The 19,494-nt window shown below is 42.8% G+C and overlaps 1 protein-coding gene and 1 pseudogene across 1 annotated transcript; both read left to right on the top strand.

Moving 5' to 3' along the window:
- Window positions 1-1,346: 1,346 nt before the first annotated feature.
- On the top strand, window positions 1,347-2,811 carry Rps29 (ribosomal protein S29). Its single transcript, XM_031355866.1, has 3 exons — window positions 1,347-1,531; window positions 1,770-1,869; window positions 2,708-2,811. Exons 1-3 carry the CDS (start codon window positions 1,470-1,472, stop codon window positions 2,714-2,716), a joined length of 171 nt encoding a protein of 56 aa, XP_031211726.1. The 5' UTR covers window positions 1,347-1,469; the 3' UTR covers window positions 2,717-2,811.
- A 15,074-nt stretch (window positions 2,812-17,885) lies between these two features.
- On the top strand, window positions 17,886-18,908 carry LOC116080065 (annotated as a pseudogene).
- The last annotated feature ends 586 nt before the right edge of the window (window positions 18,909-19,494 follow it).

Here is a 19,494-nt window from a genome sequence, read left to right as displayed (position 1 = left end):
AAATTAAATTATATCTGGTCTTTAAATCTGTGACTCTTTCATTATGAAATAATTGGGTAAAGATTGTCTATCAAAATCCAGAAGTAGCATACTTTAAAGTTTTTCTTTAAGTTCCCATTAAACGTCTTCTACAAAGGGCTTTTTTAAATTAATTGTTGCACTCTGTGCTACATCCTAGATCTAATTAAACCTTTTATTTCAGGGGGCAGGGCTTTGTGCAATTTTAGTTTTTTTGTGGAAGAATGGTATTTAGAGAATATTTTGGTTAGAAACTTGAATTTTGAAATTTGTTGTTAGTTGTTTTGTTATCAAATTATCCGATGAAAACAGCTTTTATTTATATTACTTTTCTTCAGATTCAGCCATTTAAACTCCTTTTGGTGGCACAAGCAAGCCCAGTAGTGGAGACTGAAGCATTAGAATAGGGAGTGTGAGTCAATTATGGGCAAAATAGCAAGTTTTGGGCCAGCCTTGTCTACACAGGAATAGTGTTACAAAATAAAACGAGTGAAACATAAATGTAGGCAACTATATTTAGGTATCAAGTATAGTAAGGGTGATATACTCACATATACTTTATTTTATTTTGGTTTTTCGAGACAGGTATACTCACATATACTTAAGATCTTAATTCCCATCACGTGGAATTATGCGGATATATGTCTTGGAGGAGTGTATGAGGTCAAAAGATTAAAAATCCGTTGTTAATAAGAAGGAAAGAAACCCCTAGCGTTAACGCCTACTCATTACACTTGATTTAAGTTGTCATATAATTTCACGCCAGTAGGTGTCAGTGCCGAGCAATGGTAAAAATCACATTTCTAAATAAACGTTTGAGTTAAAGAAAAGGTAAAAGATTAAGGTTGGAATGTATTGTATGAGAAAAGGGTGAATTGAAAAAAAAAAAGAGTATAATTAACGTTAGTGTCCAAAAAGAGACGGGGTCTCGCTATGTTGCCCAGGCTGGAGTGCAGTGGCTATTCACAGGCGCGATCCCACTACTGATCAGCACGGGAGTTTTGACCTGCTCCGTTTCCGACCTGGGCCGGTTCACCCCTCCTTAGGCAACCTGGTGGTCCCCCGCTCCCGGGAGGTCACCATATTGATGCCGAACTTAGTGCGGACACCCGATCGGCATAGCGCACTACAGCCCAGAACTCCTGGACTCAAGCGATCCTCCTGTCTCAGCCTCCCGAGTAGCTGGGACTACAGGCGTGCGCCACCGCGCCCGGCGATTGCTGAGGGCGGCGGGGAGATACTAGAGTTTCGGCGGGTCGTGACGTCACTCATTGTGCCCGCCCAGCCAGCCATAGAAATGTCACTCAAAGCACACGGACCAATGTTGTCGCGCTGCGTACGCGTCACGTTTTAGCGTTGTATTCTGGGTAAAGTGTGGCTCCAAGAAACTTTGAAGAGCGCCTGCGCGGGCTACCTCGCTCCTTTTTCCTCGTTGGGCGTCTGAAGTCAAGATGGGTCACCAGCAGCTCTACTGGAGTCACCCACGGAAGTTCGGCCAGGGTTCTCGCTCTTGGTAAGGAGCTGGTTGTGGAGACCGCGGTTAGAGGGACGGGCCATTCTTGGTGGCTGGGTGCCGGAAATTCAAGGCCCGCGGGCGGCGCGTAGGGCCTTCGGAGCCGTCGCCGCCATTACGGGCCTGTGCTAGGCCCTGCCGGGCCGGCCCTGTTGTGGGTGGTGGTGCAAGTTGAGGAATGCTGCGACATTCTGTGGTGCCTGCATCAGTGCCATCTGCTTTTCCTCCCTCCTTCCAGCCGCGTCTGCTCTAACCGCCACGGTCTGATCCGCAAATACGGGCTGAACATGTGCCGTCAGTGCTTCCGTCAGTACGCGAAGGACATAGGCTTCATTAAGGTACGCGCGGTCGGTCGCTCTCCTCCACCATGCGGACAGACAGCGGAGGGCTTAAGGAGTCAAGAGTTTCAGAAGGGTGAAGGATTTAATGCCTGGCTAGATTTAGGTGTCAGGTTGGTCGGACATGGTACAGTTCCTACATAGTAACTGAATATTCCTAACCGAATACGTGTCTTCAATTTCTGGCCGGGCATGTTTGATCATACTCGAGGAGCCTTTTTTTAGCTTTCAGGCCCTGTAGACACTAATGATTTAGCCAAGGTTTTGTCTTTTTATTGGTTCAGCGGTTGATTTCTCAAGAGACCCCCTTTTTGGTTAAGACCACTTTTTTTTCTTGGATAAAATTCACTTGCTTTTTATTTGTACCAGTTTTTAATTTTAAACCTGGTTTCTCTGTAGCCCTGGCTGTCCTGGAACTATAGATCAAAGGATCAGATCATACCCTCTGCTAGGATTAAAGGTGTGCATCACACCCAGATGTAGGACCAGTTTTAAATAAACTTATGTTAATGGGCTCTGAGGTGCTCCAGAGATTTTTAAGCTCAGACTTACAATATTGATCAAGTAATTACTGCAAGACTAGTGTTATAGTTTAGAGATTTGAATGACTCAATTCGAGTGTGTCAAGATTGGTTTTTCCCTCTGGTCCAAGTTTTTCCAGGTTAAGGTGAACTGTAGAAACTGGCTATTTAGTAACTCTACAGAATACATGACATGGTTAATATCAATTTGTGTGGTATTGTATTGAGGAGTAATTCTTAGAGGGAACCAGTGGAAATGCCAGAATCACATTCTAAGTAATAAACTCCCCTTTGTGCTCTTTTTTTTTTTTTTGCAGTTGGACTAAGCAACCTGAATTGGTTATTCGACTGTCTACCAAGTGGAACCGATCATGCCAGTCTTTGTGTACAAAGAATAAAAATGTGAAGACCTTTAACTCCTCTGTTTTTTGTGTGTGTTTTTTAGAAAGAGGTAGCAAGTATGTGTTGCATTCAGGAAGCCTAATTCCTCGTGTCTGTGGTAGGAGTGGTAGGAGCGGGGAGCTGAGTTTATTGCACCCTAACCCAGCTTAAGAGGCTGAGGCAAAAATGAATTTGAGGCAAGAGGAAATGGAACCAAGACAATTAGAATCTCTGTAACAGGTTGGAGTGGTTTGGGTAACTACTTGGGGAAGGTGGGAGTAGCTAGGATCCCAAGGGTTTGACTGGAGCAAGTGAAGGATTGCTGTCTGTAGGCAGGATGGCAGACAGGTTTGGAGGAGTCCGTATTGATGTGCTTAGTTCTGAATGCCTATCACAACCAGCACAGCTTTCTAGAAGTGCTTGACATAATCTAGGGGTGGTGCATGTATTTGGTAGGTGGAGGCAGGAGGATCAAGAGTTGAAGGACAGCTTGGGAAGTGAGTTGGAGGCCAGTCTTTCTCTACAAAATCAAAACTGAGCCTCAGTTGCTGTCAGGAAAGTGTCTAGGAAAGCTTATTGCAGCCAGGAGCGTGTTAGGTTTTTGTATTTCAGACTGTGGGATGGGCTCATTGCAGAGGTTGGATAAGTCAATTGAACAAATACACAGAAGATCTGGGAAACTAGCCAGTCCCAACCCTGTGGTATTGGAGAGAGGCCTGCTGTGTTAAGGTTTCCTGGCTTATTAGGGCTGAGTGGGACTCAATAGAAGTTGTTTAGAATTTGTTCTGTGCTAGATGTGAAGGGCTTTACAGATGTTTCCTTTCAAGGATTAGAGTCCCTTTCAGTAGACACAGTCCTCATATTATGTAGCTGTGAAGACTAATCTTAGACATGTAATTTTCCAAAGATCTTCTCAAAAGTGACAAAACAACTAGAACTTGGGTCTAACATCATTGCCCTCTTCAACGGTCATAGCACACGAAGACCTACCTCATCTCCAGATTAACATCCCAACTAGGCCGTAACACTTACTAAAGTCATCGCCTGGGGGATTAGGCTTTCAACAAGAGTTTTGGGGTCACTCAAATAGTACCTTTTCTACAACTGTGGACGAATCCCCATTTCATGATTGTAGTTGGCAGACATAAGGGATAGTATAGCCTGAAGTTTGAATCAGACAGAGGTTCGAAAACCACTCTTGCCACTAAACTGTATCAGCAAGAGTTTTAGTAAATATTTGTAGTCTAACAGAAATAATTGACAGTAAATACTAGGAAATTATGTATGTAATATGATTTTCATTGTTATAGAAATGCACAAGAAAACATGCTAGTAGGTTAATAGTGCTTGCCTCCGTGTGATGAATGTAGGTGTAGCATCAGATTAAGATTCTATGAGAGTGCGGGGCAGTGGTGGCGCGCACTTTTAATCCCAGCACTTGGGAGGCAGAGGCAGGTGGATTTCTTGAGTTGGAGGCTAGCCTGGTCTACAGAGAGTTCTAGGACACAGGCTTCACAGAGAAACCCTGTCTCAAAAGATCAAAAAAAAAAAAAGGCTGGCGAGATGGCTCAGTGGGTAAGAGCACTGATTGCTTTTCCGAAGGTCCTGAGTTCCAGCAACCACGTGAGGCCTGAGCGAGCAGGGCAGTCCTGAGTTCAGCAGCCACATGATGGCTCATGGCCATCTGTACAACTACAGTGTATTCATAAAATCTTTAAAAAAAAAAAAAATAAACTCCTTAAGAGCTGGGTGGTAGTGCACACCTTTAGTCCCAGAACTCAGGAGGCAGAGGCAGGCAGATATTTATGGGTTCAAGATCAGTCTGGTCTACAGAGCAAGTTCTAGGATAGCTAAGGCTACACACAGAGAAACCCTGTCTTAAAAACAAAAAAAACAACAAAAAAGGGACTCCATTAGACCTGGGGTATTCAGTGACTGCCATGTATAGTATCCCAGATGTCAATATTAGACTTTTTTCCCCTTAAGCCAGCTCATGTATTATTGTTATTTTTATTATTTTCTCACACAGTAGATCCTAATTATAGTTTCCTCTCTCTCCATACCTCCGAGTCTCTCCCCACCTTCTCTTCCCTCAAGATCTTTCTTTCTCTCATTAAGAGACTGTTTGTCTAACAGTCAAGAGTCCCATAAAAATATTAAAATATCTGTAATACACAGAGGACCTGGTGTAGACTTGTGTATGTAGGGCCTATGCTTACTGCTTCAGTCCCTGTGAGCTCATGTGAACCTTGTTTAATTGATTTAGAGACCTTGTTCAGGTATCTTCCAGTCTGACTCTTTCTGTCTCCTCATGCCTGGGACCCCTGAGCTCTGAGGGGAGGAATTTAATGGAGACCTCCTAGACTCTGCCAGTGCCTTCTTTCTAGTGTCCTGATACTCTTTGCTAATTTCCTTTGCTACCCAAAGTCCATGTGATTCTGCATAAAACAAGTCTAACCTCTGCAAGACAAAAAGATCAAATACTTAGGGCATAAGGCCTCTAGAATTTCTCATTTCCAGGATAACAATTGCTGGCATTTGTTTGGAAAAATTATTTGGTTTAAAAATTATTTTACATTATGTGTCTGTGTGAGGTCATTGTGCATGTGCAGGTGCCCAGGAGGCCAGGGGTGATGATGGATCTTGCTGCAGCAGATGTAGAGGTAACTGTGTAAGCTGCCCAATGTGTTTAGGACCTGAGCTCAGGTCTTTTGCAAGAAGGGTAAGTGCTTTTAACCACTGAGCCATCTCTTGCAAACACACACACTTTATTTATAAATATGTGCATATTTGTGTATGTGTATGTTGGGGGCAGGTATGAGCAGCTGTGTTCAGGTGCTCATAAAGGCAGAAGAGTATACAGAGTTCTCCAGAGCTGGACTTACATATAGTTGTAAGCCTCCACGTGGATGATGGAAACTCTAGTCCTCTGAGAGAACGGTAAGTGTTCTTTCTGCTAAACCCTCTCTCTAGCCCCAACTGTTGTTATTTCAATGATTCCTCTAAGCATGGTTTGCAGGGATCTTATTTCTACAACATCTAGAGCCTGATAATAGTACCCAACACACATATATATTATAGTTTATTTTATTTTTGTGGAGACAGGGTTCCACCATTATAGCCCTGGCTGCCCCGGAGTTCCCTACATAGATCATACTGGCCTCAAATTCACCGAGATCCTGAGTGCTGGGATTTAGGGTATGTGCCACCACAGCCTGCCAATGAAATCTTTTTTAAACTGCTGGGCTTGTATTTGAAGGCCTGTAGCAGCATCCTAGTTGCTTTTTCTGGTACTCTAAGAAAACAGCTAGACACAAGCAGCTCACTGGAGAAAGAGCTTCCTTCCTTCAGACTGAGTACAGTCCATGGCGGTAGGAAAGTCAAGGTGCCAGGAGCTTGAAGCAGCCGACCAAAGCACACCTGAAGTCAGAAGTGGCTAGGAAGAGGGCTCAGATCCCTTCTCATTTTCATTCCGTCCAAAGGAATGGAGCCACCCATGGTAAGTGGGCCTTACCATATCCATCCCTCAACTCAATCAATACCCAACCCCAGGCTTGCCCAGAGGCTAGCCTCCCAGGTGGTAAATCTGATATAGATATGAGTTGAGAATCACATATGATATTTCTTCATTCACCTAATCCATTGTTTCTTACCTCAATACAAACATCCCTGCATGCCTGTATAGTTTGAGAATCACTGATCTTGGGGTTAAATGATTAAAAGTGACTTCTGGCCGGGCAGTGGTGGCACACACCTTTAATCCTAGCACTTGGGAGGTGGACGCAGGCGGATTTCTGAGTTCAAGGTCAGCCTGGTCTACAGAGTGAGTTCCAAGACAGCCAGGGCTACACAGAGAAACTGTCTCAAAAAAAACCCAACCAACCAAACAAACAAACAAAAGACGAAAAAAAAAGTGACTTATAGAAGTGACAATTTTGTACCTCAAATGGATTCTGCTCCAAGACTCCAAAGAATACATTTCAGTAAGCTGTGTTCTTTGCCAAAAATGACCAACATTTCTTTCACCTTTGGATAAAGATTGTCCATAATGGGTGGGTGGGGGAGCAGAGATCTCCAGCTGCCACCATTAGCCCTAGGAATTTTTTACAGAGTCACGCACTCTGGTAAAGCAAGATTCTGGCTTTTCTACTGAAAAGAAATCTAGGATGCATTAGTATGGATGAAAGCAGATTTTTATTTTTTGTTTTTTGGTTTTTTTTTTTGGTTTTTCGAGACAGGGTTTCTCTGTGTAGCCCTGGCTGTCCTGGAACTCACTCTGTAAACCAGGCTGGTCTTGAACTCAGAAATCCGCCTGCCTCTGCCTCCCAAGTGCTGGGATTAAAGGCGTGCACCACCACCGCCTGGCGGAGGAGGAGTTTATTAAAAGATATTTTTAACGGATTATGGAAAGAGGAGCTCTGGGGAAGAGAAAGCCAAAGACCAGAGCACAGCCATGAGCTTTGGAGGGGAGGTAAGTGGCACTTAACTACGGGAGCCATTTATATTGTGTTTGGTTGCTTCTGAAGCTACATGCTCAACGGTTGCTAAGAAACCCTGTCTTCTTTAGTGAATACAATTGTAGGGTAGTTCCTGATGTGATGGGATTATTGTTCACAGGGAAGAGGTTTAGGTTACAGGGGATGATGTTGTTTTACTATAAGCAAAGGTTTAGTCCTATTTGTAAGATTTCCAGAATATCAGGGAAAACAGGCCATATTTGGAGGTCATATAGGCTTAGAGGATAAGCATAGTTTATCACTGTTTTAAAACTTTAAGTATATATTATATAACATGTGATATAACATGACATGAATGTATGTTCTGCAGTGTTCTCTGAACCTTAGGTAAAGGAGCTGAGTTATAGGTGTATCAGTTGGGATGAGATTCCATAAGTCTGAATTTTGATCAGTTGTGGTTTTCTGTAATGGTCTCTGTTGCAAAAAGACATTTCCTTGATTAGTCTGGGAACTACACTTTTGTGTGTTTAAGGATAAATTAGAATGTAGTTGGGGATTACGACCATTTAGTAAGTGGGACAATTCTTTGCTATTTTATTAACATATCTCTAAAAGTTTCACAGAAAGTGTTAGTTTTGTTGGACTTTTGGTTCTCAACTGAGGGGATTCAATTAGACTCCCCTCTTTTCTGTTCCCTCACCTCAATACCCTTTTCTTGAGATGGGCTTTCTAGCTCAGGCTATCCTCAAACTCACTGTGTAGTCAAGGATAGACTTGAATTTCTTGATCCTCTTGCCTCTATTGTCCAGTTTATGAAGAGCTGGAGACTGAACCCTGGGCTTCGTGTGGCAACGGAGCTACATCCCCCACCTTTACCCTATGTCCTTTCAATTATTCTTTTTTTTCCTTATTTTAAAGATTTATTTATTTATTATATGTAAGTACACTGTAGCTATCTTCAGATACCCCAGAAGAAGGCATCAGATCTCATTACAGATGGTTGTGAGCCACCATGTGGTTGCTGGGATTTGAACTCAGGACCTTCCGGAGAGCAGTCAGTGCTCTTAACTGCTCAACCATCTCTCCAGCCCTCAATTGTTCTTGTATTTCTATCCTTTCTCATACCATCTAGTTATTCTGTTTCTGGATTCTTGTTGTTTTTTTTTTTTCTCCCCCTCAGGCCTTCCCATTTCTGTGTGCCTGACTCCTGCCTGGACTTGCTTTCAATGTCCCCAGTCAGTGCATGAGACCAAGCTTTAGCCATTTCAAGTAGGCTATAAGACTGAAGGAGAGTTAAAGGGACCTAGGTAGACAAGGATAGCAAGTGTGGGCTTCCTGAAATGACGGCTTCTTGTTCACTGACACTGAGAGATGAGACTGTAGGAAGGCACAGGGGTGAGCTTCAAAACAGGGCCAGCGAGAGGAAGGGGAGGACCCAAGGATGCTGTAACATACCTAAGCCATTCCAGCCATGGGGTTCCCGACCTTACGGTTCCTCCCAACCTGATAAAACTATTACTTTCCCTTTCTCTGTGGCTTTGTCGTCTGTGTTTCACTGACATTCAGTTCTTTGTCTTAGGGAAGTCTAGAGATTCTGTAGACCAGTGGATCTCAACATGGAGGTAAAGATCCCTTTGGGGCTCAAACGACTCTTTCAAAGGGGTCATTTAAGATCACAGGAAAGCAAAGAAGTTTATATTATGACTCATAATAGTAGCAAAATAACAGTTATGAAGTAGTAACGAAAACAATTTTATGGTTGGGGTCACCACAGTATGAGGAACTGTATTAAAGGGTCACAGCATTAGGAAGGTTGGTTGAAAACCATTGGTCTAGGTAACTACCAGCACCCATGTGACAAGACAATTCAGATAATCTTATAACAGTCACACAGCGTCCTTAAGAAATTGCAAAGCAGGGCTGGAGCAAGGAGGGCTGGAGCGAGTGGGGCTGGAGCGAGCGGGCCGACAGAAGGTCCTGAGTTCAATTCCCAGCAGCCACACACATAACTCACGGACATCTGTATAGCTACAGTATACTCATACACATAAAATAAATCTTTAATAAAAAAAAAAAAAAAGAAATTGCAAAGGAGTTCGTTCCCACTCGAAGACTGTAGCTAGTGGCTGAGGTCTTGAAGAAAGGAAGAAGAGTGGAGAAGTCTCTGGAGAAATGAGGAGCCCTTTTATAGAGAGGAAAAAAAATCATGCCCTTTTTCTTCTTGCCCCCTGGAGATATAGGATTGTGCGGATCAATCTGAAGATGTATTCGGATATGACCATATTCAGGAGACCACTTTGTAAGTTTCTACTGTGTATAATCTAAATTCAGAAGGGCACGCTGTAGGCATGTTTAACATTTCAAGTGTCGAGGCAAGGGAGAAAAGAATGGCTTAGTTTAATAATGTTGTAAGAGTGTAAGCACCAGTAGCATGACACACGCGTGCAACCCGATAGTAATTATGCTGATCATGTAAACAGCTCCCCTGTGTAGGCTCCCTGAGACTCCACTGCTAAATCTCAAGCCTTAACAGCAACCGCTAGAAAAATCAATAAGCCTTTTCCCAGGGAACCAAAGATATATGGGCTACTAAAACGCCTAACAATTCTCCATAAAGAGTAATGTCTCATTATATTAATGCTAAAGGAGGTTTGCATTTTATTTCCTAAATAATAACAAGATTGCAAATTAAGGGACTAGTTGATGTTGTGATAAACATCCACACCACAGCGGCGCAGACAAATCAATAAAAGAATAAGGCAAAAAAGAAATGGAACCTTGCTTCTCGCAGTGTATTCATTGAATTTCCTTGGCTGAGCCCTGTTCTCCTTCTGTTCTCGTTTCACCACAGCCCACTTCACAGGGCACTCGTGCATTGTTCTTTCTTGGATGGTAATTAACTCTTAGTAACATTCATGAAGACCGAGTGTGGACGGTCAGTATAGATGATACATCCAGTCAGCTGCAAAAGGAGAAGGCTGTGGAAACTAGCACATAATTGGAATTACAGCCACAACAGAGCTGGTCCAGTCCACTAGCATGACACCATGGAGAAATCCAGGCAGGGGTAGGTTAGTGGTGTAGGGATGGAGGAGCCAAACTTTACTATTGCAAGATTTAGGATCTAGCTTTTTTATTGTTGTTGTTGTCATTCATTTTCTTCTTCTTCTTCTTCTTCTTCCTCTTCTTCTTCTTCTTCTTCTTCTTCTTCTTCTTCTTCTTCTTCTTCTTCTTCTTCTTCTTCTTCTTCTTATTATTATTATTATTATTATTTTACTTTTTTTTTTTGAGACAGTGTTTCTCTGTATAGCCCTGGCTTGTCCTGGAACTCACTCTGTAGACCAGGCTGGCCTCAGAAATCCACCTGCCTCTGACTCCCAAGTGCTGGAATTAAAGGTGTATACCACCACTGCCCAGCTATTATTATTATTATTATTATTATTATTATTATTATTATTATTATTATTATTTTATTATTATTTGAGATAAGATATTACTCTGAGGCCAATGCTGGCTTGGAGCTCACCATGTAACCTAGGCTGGCTTTGAACTCACAGCAATCCTGCCTTAGTCTCTGAAGTACTGGGATTATTGGCATGAGATTTAGGCAATCTCTGTCAGATATTTTAGCTTTTGAGGTTCAAAACTGCCTTTTGCTCTGGGCAGTTGACTTGTTGCTGTCCAGCCAGGACTCACGGGGAGTCACCCTCTTCCTGCTCCAGGACGGTGCTTTTCAGCACTAATCCTTGTATCTTCTCATCTTTACCTGTTGTCAGAACAGAAGGTCTTCACAGCCCTGGGTAGTGGGGTGGTTGGAGTGGGGGAATGCTACTGTTAGCAAGGCATGCTGGCTGGGCATGCCAGTTAATGCCCTTAATCCCAGCACTCCAGAGGTAAGAGGCAGGTAGGAGGCTCTCTGTGAGTTTGAGGCCAGCCTGGTCCACATAGTAAGTTCTAGGCCAGCTATGGCTACACAGTGAGAGAGACTGTCTCAAAACAGCAAACAAACAGCAAAAACAAAACAAAGCCTCGTAAAGCACTACTGTCCCATCTGGGTGTTATTTGGGATGCTGTATTCGAAAGAGATCTTCAGATTTGAGATTTTGCAACTGCAAGATTTCATGTTTATTTAGTGTTGTAAGAGTAGTTTCTCATGCATTGTCTCTCCTGACCCTCAGACAAGCAGACAGAAGCTGTTATGTGTGTTTTATAGACCATAAAAAAGAGACGTGTGGGGATTAAGTGACTTGAAGATGTTCTGCTAATAAGCTGTGCGGCTGTAATTTGACCGACTGGCCTCAAGGCCGGGGTTCTCTGCATTATAGGTGTTATGTATAGTGTTCGTCTTATTTTGTGGGGAGTATTATTATTATTATTATTTGCTTCTTTTTCATGCCTATGTGTGGTATATGCACATGTGTGCAAGTGCCCTTCTGTGTTTGGGTGTGTGTAAATGGGTGTGTGGAGGACTGAGGTTGAGGTCAGGTACCATCTGTGATTGCACTTTTTATTTGGAGGCTGGGACTCTCATTTGAGCCTGGAGTTTGTCCATTTGGCTAATGTAGCTTGCCAGTTTGCTCTGATGATTCATCTCATCTCTGCCTCTCAGGAGTTGCTATTACAGGCTAGCATGCCTACCAGACATTTATGTGGCTACTGAAGGTCTGTGATCCAGATCTTGAGGAATAGTAGCCATGGAAAGCTTAGGTCCAGGCATGGTGGGACACACCTCTAATCCCAGGAGACAAAGGCAAGCAGATCTCTGAGTTCAAGGCCAGCCTGCTACAGAGCAAGGTCCAAGTAGAGAAAAGCTTAGGTCCAGAGAAGGCCATTGGTGAGGAGCAGCCTCAGTCATGGGTGGCCCATGACTGAAGGGATCATGCAAAGAAGTTGAGGCTTGGCACCATGAAGAGTGCCTATGAGAGGCTATTGATGAAGCCTAGTTGCAGCGAAAGACGCCAGTGAATTAGATTCCAGTACCATGGGATGTCCATCAAGAATAACAGCAGCAGTGAAGTGGAGTCAATCAGACTGTGGAGTGCTACTAAGGGCAGAGCTGGAGAAGTGACTCAAGCCCTTCGGGGAGCCCAGAAGATCATGTGTGGATCTCAGACATTGGAGCAACCTTCCCACTGTAAAGTTGAAGTTGTTTTGAATACCCCAAGATGTTAGAGATGCCACAGCCATATCTGCCCAGGAAAGCTGCTAACTGGGAGTGGAACAAGACCAAGAGAAAGTTTGTTGCAGTCAACAAGGCTGAAAGGAGTTGGAGATCTGAAGAGTGCTTTGTCATCAGACATGGAGATGCAGAATTTGGAGTTTGCCCAGTCATCATCTATGTATACATGTATGTATGTATGTATGTATGTATGTATGTATGTATGTATCTATCTATCTATCTATCTATCTATCTATCTATCTATCTATCTTTCTTATCTTCTTTTTTAGATTTATTTATTTATTTTATGTATAAGAGTACACTGTAGCTGTACAGATGGCCGTGAGCCATCATGTGTGTGGCTGCTGGGAATTGGACTCAGGACCTCTGCTGGCCCTGCTCACTCTGGCCCTCTCCCTCTGGTGTAATTCACTGTAGCTATCTTCAGACACACCAGAAGAGGGCATCCAGTCTCATTACGGATGGTTGTAAGCCACCATGTGGTTGCTGGGATCTGAACTCAGGACGTTTTGAAGGGCAGTCAGTGCTCTTACCTGCTGAGCCATCTCGCAAGCCCCTCTTTTCTTCTTCTTCTTCTTCTTCTTCTTCTTCTTCTTCTTCTTCTTCTTCTTCTTCTTCTTCTTCTTCTTCTTCTTCTTCTTCTTCTTCTTCTTCTTCTTCTTTCTTTTCTTCTTCTTCTTTGGTTTTTCGAGACAGGGTTTCTCTGTGTAGCCCTGGCTGTCCTGGAACTCACTCTGTAAACCAGGCTGGCCTTGAACTCAGAAATCTGCCTGCCTCTGCCTCCCAAGTGCTGGGATTAAAGGTGTGCACCTGGCTCTCTCTTATCTTCTTTTAAGGCAGCAAAGCATAGAAAATAATGTGAGAGCTTTGGATTCCCCTTTATTTGGGTTATAAACAACTTTCCCTTCTCTAATAACATACTTGGCAGCCTCAGACCTTTACATCCCACTTAAATGATGTTCTTAGCAATCTGTTAGCAACCTCAGACTGCCCCCCGCCCCCCAGTCTGCCTAGAGCTGCACACACACCCGACTTTAAAAATAGAATAAATTGGCCGGGTGGTGGTGGTGCACGCCTTTAATCCCAGCATTTGGGAGGCAGAGGCAGGTGGATTTCTGAGTTCGAGGCCAGCCTGGTCTACAGAGTGAGTTCCAGGACAGCCATGGCTACACAGAGAAACTTTGTCTCAAAAAAAAAAAAAAGAAAAAAAAAAGATTAAGTTTTTCCTTCTTAATAACCATGAAGCTTTGATATATTCTATTCAGTCATACTCTCAGTTATATCTGAGCACCATATAAGATGGACTGATCTGGCCTGAACTGGTTTTGGGTACATGTGCAGTTAGCAAAAACTATGCCTTCAAGTAAACTTTTAGCTTTACTTTTAGCTTCCTCTATTTACCATCTTATGCCTATGCATAATTGGCTATGAATATTATTAAAATTAGCTTATGGAAAGGGACACGTGCAATAGAAAAAAAATGACTATGATATAATCTGCCAATCAAAACAGAGAATCACTCCCACTATACATCTAGTAACCAAACTCCTTCTCTAGAGCAGTATAAAGAAGAGCCTCAGACAATAATCACCATCCTTGGGTATCTTCCCTCATGTGGCTGGATGCTCTCTCTCTGAGCCCAGACCTTAGCACAACTGACTCCATGGTGGAAGTACCATCAGGCTGTAAAACTCAGCACATAGATAGGACTACCTGCCAAAACCAAAACAGACAGAATCCATCAAAGTCCATTGTTCTGGAGAAGTCTCTATATGTGCTAACTTTCCTTCTTTCTTTCTTTCCTTCTTTATTTTATTTTATTTTATTCTATTTTGCTTCTGTAGTTCTGCTCTTGGCTAACTGTCTTTGTTAACTGAAGTATGTCAACCCAGAACATAGTTTTTATGCTTAAAAGCTTACCCTGAGAAAGTCTCAGTGCTACACTGGAATCCTGAGCCAGTGTAGTTGCTGACAGGCTAATAGAGGCTTTCTACTGGTTTAAACCCATGTCCAAACAGTCTTTATAGTGTATACCCCACAGCACCAGAAGCCTTTATTGTTTTATTTTGGAACCAAGTACTGCTGTGTGTCTATTGTCAAGGGAGTAGAGCATGATGTCACCATTTGCTTCTCAGTTGGAGCCACTATTATAGGTGTACTAAGTGCAGCAACTCCTTGTTAATGGTTTTACCTACTTCCTGAAAACCCTACCACTGAGATAAAAGCTGTTAAGTGAAAAAAAATTCCCATTAATTTTATTAGAAAACATTTTGTATTCCATCACACCACAAGATAAGTAATTTTTACAAGTAGGAAAATATACCAATCAAGCATAAAAGCATCTTATAAAAGAGATATGCTATATCTGGAAGGAATTCTGACATCAACATACACATTATAGCTCAATTTGGGCACTAACTTTAGAGTTAGCATGGACCACACAAATTAAATGGCATGGTCCTCTGCAAGACTGCCATCATTTTAGATGTTAGCTGCACTTTGGGAGTCTCTGAGCCACAGATGACCAGCTGGCGACAAAGTTGGAGGTTTCCCATGGATCTCAGCCTTGAGTACAGTTACAGCTGTATTCTAAAGGATACAAAGAAGGACCAACCAGATGAAGAGGGGCATACAGTGAGGTGTGAGGGGTCCAATAGACAGCTTGCATGATCTCTCCCCAGGACATCACTCAGATCTGTTATGGCTTCTGCACACTGAGAGTTCAGGATGCTTCAGCACCTGCAATTTTATTGGAGTTCCATTATGTGGGCATGGTTGAATGATTAGCCAGGCAACTGATCTGACTTCCCCTTCCTTGCTCCTTTCTCAATCTCTTTTATTTATTTTTGAGATTTTGAAATTATTAGGTAGACCAGGCTGGCCTTGAACTCACAGAGATACACTTGCTGCTCTCTGATTCCCAAGCACCGGGATTAAAGGCGTGTTGCACCAAGCATGGCTTCTTTTCTCAATCCCTTAAAGCTAGGTTAATCCAAGCCTCAGTCCTGTAATCACACAGCTAGTTTGTTTTTTTTTTTCTTTTTGTTTTTTCGAGACAGGGTTTCTCTGTATAGCCCTGGCTGTCCTGGAACACACTCTGTGGACCAGGCTGGCCTCGAACTCAGAAATCCGCCTGCTTCTGCCTCTCAAGTGCTGGGATTAAATGCGTGGGCCACCACCGCCCGGCTTTTTTTTTTTTTTTTTTTTTTTTTTTTTTTTTTTTTTTTTTTTTGTCTCATCCCTTGGCATCAACTCACATGTGGTTGGTTCAAGGGATACCTAAATGACAAAGATGCTGCCATGACTCAGAAATTCCAGTGATTTTTGGGTTTCCCTCCTTGGAACCAGCCAGAAAGGCCGGTGAAATTCGTTATTATGTAACAGAAAGCATATGAAAAAATATATACTATATAGCACAATGAACACAAGTTCGGGGTGTGTCAGTGAAGTCTAATTTTAGGAGACAGTAATCTCATTTATATAGCAGGCATGGTGACGCCATTTTACTGAAGTGTCGGAAGTACCAAATGCGTTCGTTCACAAGTAGATGTCTAGTGTGGGTGATTTTTGATGATACAGAGCCTTGATGTCTGTGAACTCTAAACAAGAAGTCTCGTTCTAGGTAGGCATCTGAACACTCGAGGGGAGGCCAGGCACAATGGGAGCAAGAATCCAGGTTCGGGGCACTCTGCCAAGCAGTGGTCACCCTGAATGCAATCGCTATGGCTTCAGAATTCTGAAGGGTGTGTAGGGCTTCAAGACCCAGGTGCTCCAGGGAGCACCTTCTCGACACATTGTGAAAAATAAGTATCTTGTGCAGCCCCCGAGCCTGCTGTTTCCTCTCACCATCTGCCCTACTTCCACTGCTCTTAGCTTTGCTCTAGTCCGCCTTCACATTTCTGAGCTCAGGGATCCAGGAGCATTAGGCTTGTAAATACAGGGCCTTAGCCTTTCTTTGGCTGCTTCTAAACATGGATGAAGTGAATCTCAGGGCAGCACAGTGAGGAAAGTCAAAGTGAACAAAGGCAGCAGTCAATAAATTGTAGTGGGTAAACATTATTTATGGGGAGAGCGAGCTGTTGAAAGCGTTTGAACACATGTAAATGAGAGATCATGATTTAAAGCTTTGTAAATGTGGGTTAGTCACTGATCATCACTAGGCAGATACTGGATATTGCCCAGAATGTCATAAGTTGCTACAGGTCCAAGCCAGGGAGCCCTTGATCTCACAGTACAAGGTGAATTTTGTTTCGTGCCCATAGCTGAGCAGAACAGAATAGGAAGGGGCAACGGATTTCTCTAAAGTAAAACTAATTGTAATCCAGACACCATCTAGGATCTTTTACAATATACATACCAGTAGATATTCAAGGGTATCCCTCCAAGGGAGAGAAATTCATACGAAGGACAGAGGGGGTGGGGGGGGGGTAGGAGGAGGGTATTATTACCCGTCAAAACTCTTTTTTTTTTTCTTTTCTTTATTTAGAGAGCTTGGGATCAAACACTGAAACTTTTTGTACAATAGGCAAACACACTACCGCTGAGCTACACTCCTAGATAAAATTCTTTAAAAATTGTTATTTTTATTTATTTTGTTACATCTACTTATTTGTGTGTGTCTCTGTGTGTATATTCTTCATATATATATATATATACATATATATATATATATACATGGTATTGAATATAAATATTTTCTCTTAGACTGTAGTTTTCCACTATCTTTTTTTTTTTTTTTTTTTTTTTTTTGAGACAGGGTTTCTCTGTATAGCCCTGGCTGTCCTGGAACTCACTCTGTAGACCAGGCTGGCCTCGAACTCAGAAATCCGCCAGCCTCTGCCTCCCAAGTGCTGGGATTAAAGGCGCCACCACCGCCCGGCAGTTTGCCACTATGTTAAGGTTTGTTTTATATCTGTTGCCTATGTGTGTATGTGTGTGCACATGTGCTACAGTGTGCTTGTCCTATGGGAATGGTTCTCTCCTATCAGGTTCCAGTGAACCCCATTCAGGCCATTAGGTGCCTTTATCTGCTCAACCATCTCATTGGCTCATAATATTAGTATTTATTTACTTTTATTAATAATAATTTAAAATTTTTTTTGGTTTGTAAGGAATTCAATATATTTGTTTTTTTTTCTTTCGTAGATATGCTTTGGCTTTGTATTTTGTTTATGAACTCTTTGCTTGCTCCAAGACTATGGGTATTTTACCTACATTTGTTCTCAGTCTTTGGTGTGAATTTACTTCGTGTCTTTGTGAAGTATGTATTTTTGATCATTTTGAAAATTGTATTGCTTGGCGGTGATGGTGCATGTCTTTAAACCCAGCACTTGGGAGGTAAGGCAGGCAGATCTCTGAGTTCTCTCAAGCACTGAGTCATCTCTCCAGCCCCTATTTGGTCACTTTTAATACCTGATCTCGGTTTTAGAAACCGGACCGTGAAGCTTCCCACTTCCTCTTTCTAGCCAGAGCCGAGCGATGGGCATCTCTGGGGACAACTGGCACAAGTGCTGCAAGAGTGGTGGCAAGAGAAAGCCCTACCACAAGAAGTGGAAATATGAGCTGGGACGGACAGACTGCTGCCAACACCAAGACTGGCCCTCGCCACATACCTACATACACAGTCCAAGTTCTAGGAGGCAATAAGAAGTACCGTGTCCTGAGATCGGATGTCGGAAACTTTTCCTGGGGCTCTGAGTGTTACACTCACAAAACAAGGATCATTGATGTTGTCTACAATGCATCCAGTAATGAGCTTGTCTGCACCAAGACCCTGGTAAAGAACTACCTTGTGCTTATTTGTAACCCTCCTGGCTTGAGGGCTGATTCTTCAGACCCTGCCTGCCTCTCATAACCACACCTCTCTGCCCACCTCCTGCTATTTGCCATGCCTCACTCCTGGTTCCAGTTACATTGGAAGTCCTGCCTCTACAGAGACCAAAGAAGCTGCTGATTGAGCCTATATGCTGAAGGACTTGGGGGAGGGGTTTTGCCTCACCTATTCTACCTGTTGGCTTGTAACAAAGAGATGATTAAATGCAAGATGGCTGGGTGATCACACCTCTTGAGTGCTGTCTAATTTTGACTTTGCACGTGGACTAAGGTAACATAAAATGGCTAGCCAATTTCCCCCTAACTCTATTTTCCAGAAAACCCTTTTCTATGGTTACGGCTGACCGGTAACATTTATTGACAGCATGCCATACTAGCAGTGGTGTGAGTCCCACTGTGCCCTGCCCCTGGGCCCCAAGAAAGGGTCCAAGGTGACTCCTGAGGAGGAAGAAATTTTAAAAAAGAATCAAAGTTAATTCAAAAGAAATATAATGACAGGAAAAAGAATGCCCAAATCAGCAGTCTTCTAGAGGAGCCATTCCAACAGGGCAAGCTTCTTGCCTGCATTGCCTCAAGACCAGGCCAGTGTGGCAGAGCAGACGGGTATGTGCTTGAAGGCAAGGAGTGAAGTTCTGTCTGTGGAAGATCAAAGCCCGGAAAGGCAAATAAACTGTCAGTCATAACTCTGGTAAGAGTTAAAACCAAACCTGATCTCTTTCTTTTTCCCAGATGGTAACTGATCACCCTGCCTATATTCAGCATGTATCCTCTTACTGGTCTACCCAGAATCCACTTTGCCCTTGAAGTCCTCCTTGGTAATTTCCCATCACTTACCTCTGTGTGTTCCTTGGCTATAAATGCTCACTTGTCTGTGCTGTAGTGGAGGCTGAATTTAATCTCTCTTTTCCATGCACAACCCCATTCTAGAGTTACGGTATTTATCTCAGTGATTCTGAATAAAGTCTTCCTTACTATGCTTTCAATAAACACCTTTGAATATTTCTCTTTAACTCTGTATATGGGGAAATAGAATAATCTCTCCAGTTATTGGAATCTACTTGCATATCCTGTACATGGGAATTTTTCTTGCCATCAGTTATTTACAGAGGTATAAAAAGCTTAAGGAAAATAAAACCCAGCCAGAGGCAGATCATCCAGTGGCCAGTGCTATAAACAATATGAATTTTTCTTCAGAAACAGTCATCTTTTTTGACCTAATCTAAGTCTTTCATAAGTTTTTTTTTTTTTTAACTTT

Source organism: Mastomys coucha, unplaced genomic scaffold, assembly GCF_008632895.1.
Source record: "Mastomys coucha isolate ucsf_1 unplaced genomic scaffold, UCSF_Mcou_1 pScaffold6, whole genome shotgun sequence".
NCBI classification, from domain to species: Eukaryota; Metazoa; Chordata; class Mammalia; order Rodentia; family Muridae; genus Mastomys; species Mastomys coucha.
This window is presented reverse-complemented; position numbering and strand designations above follow the sequence as displayed.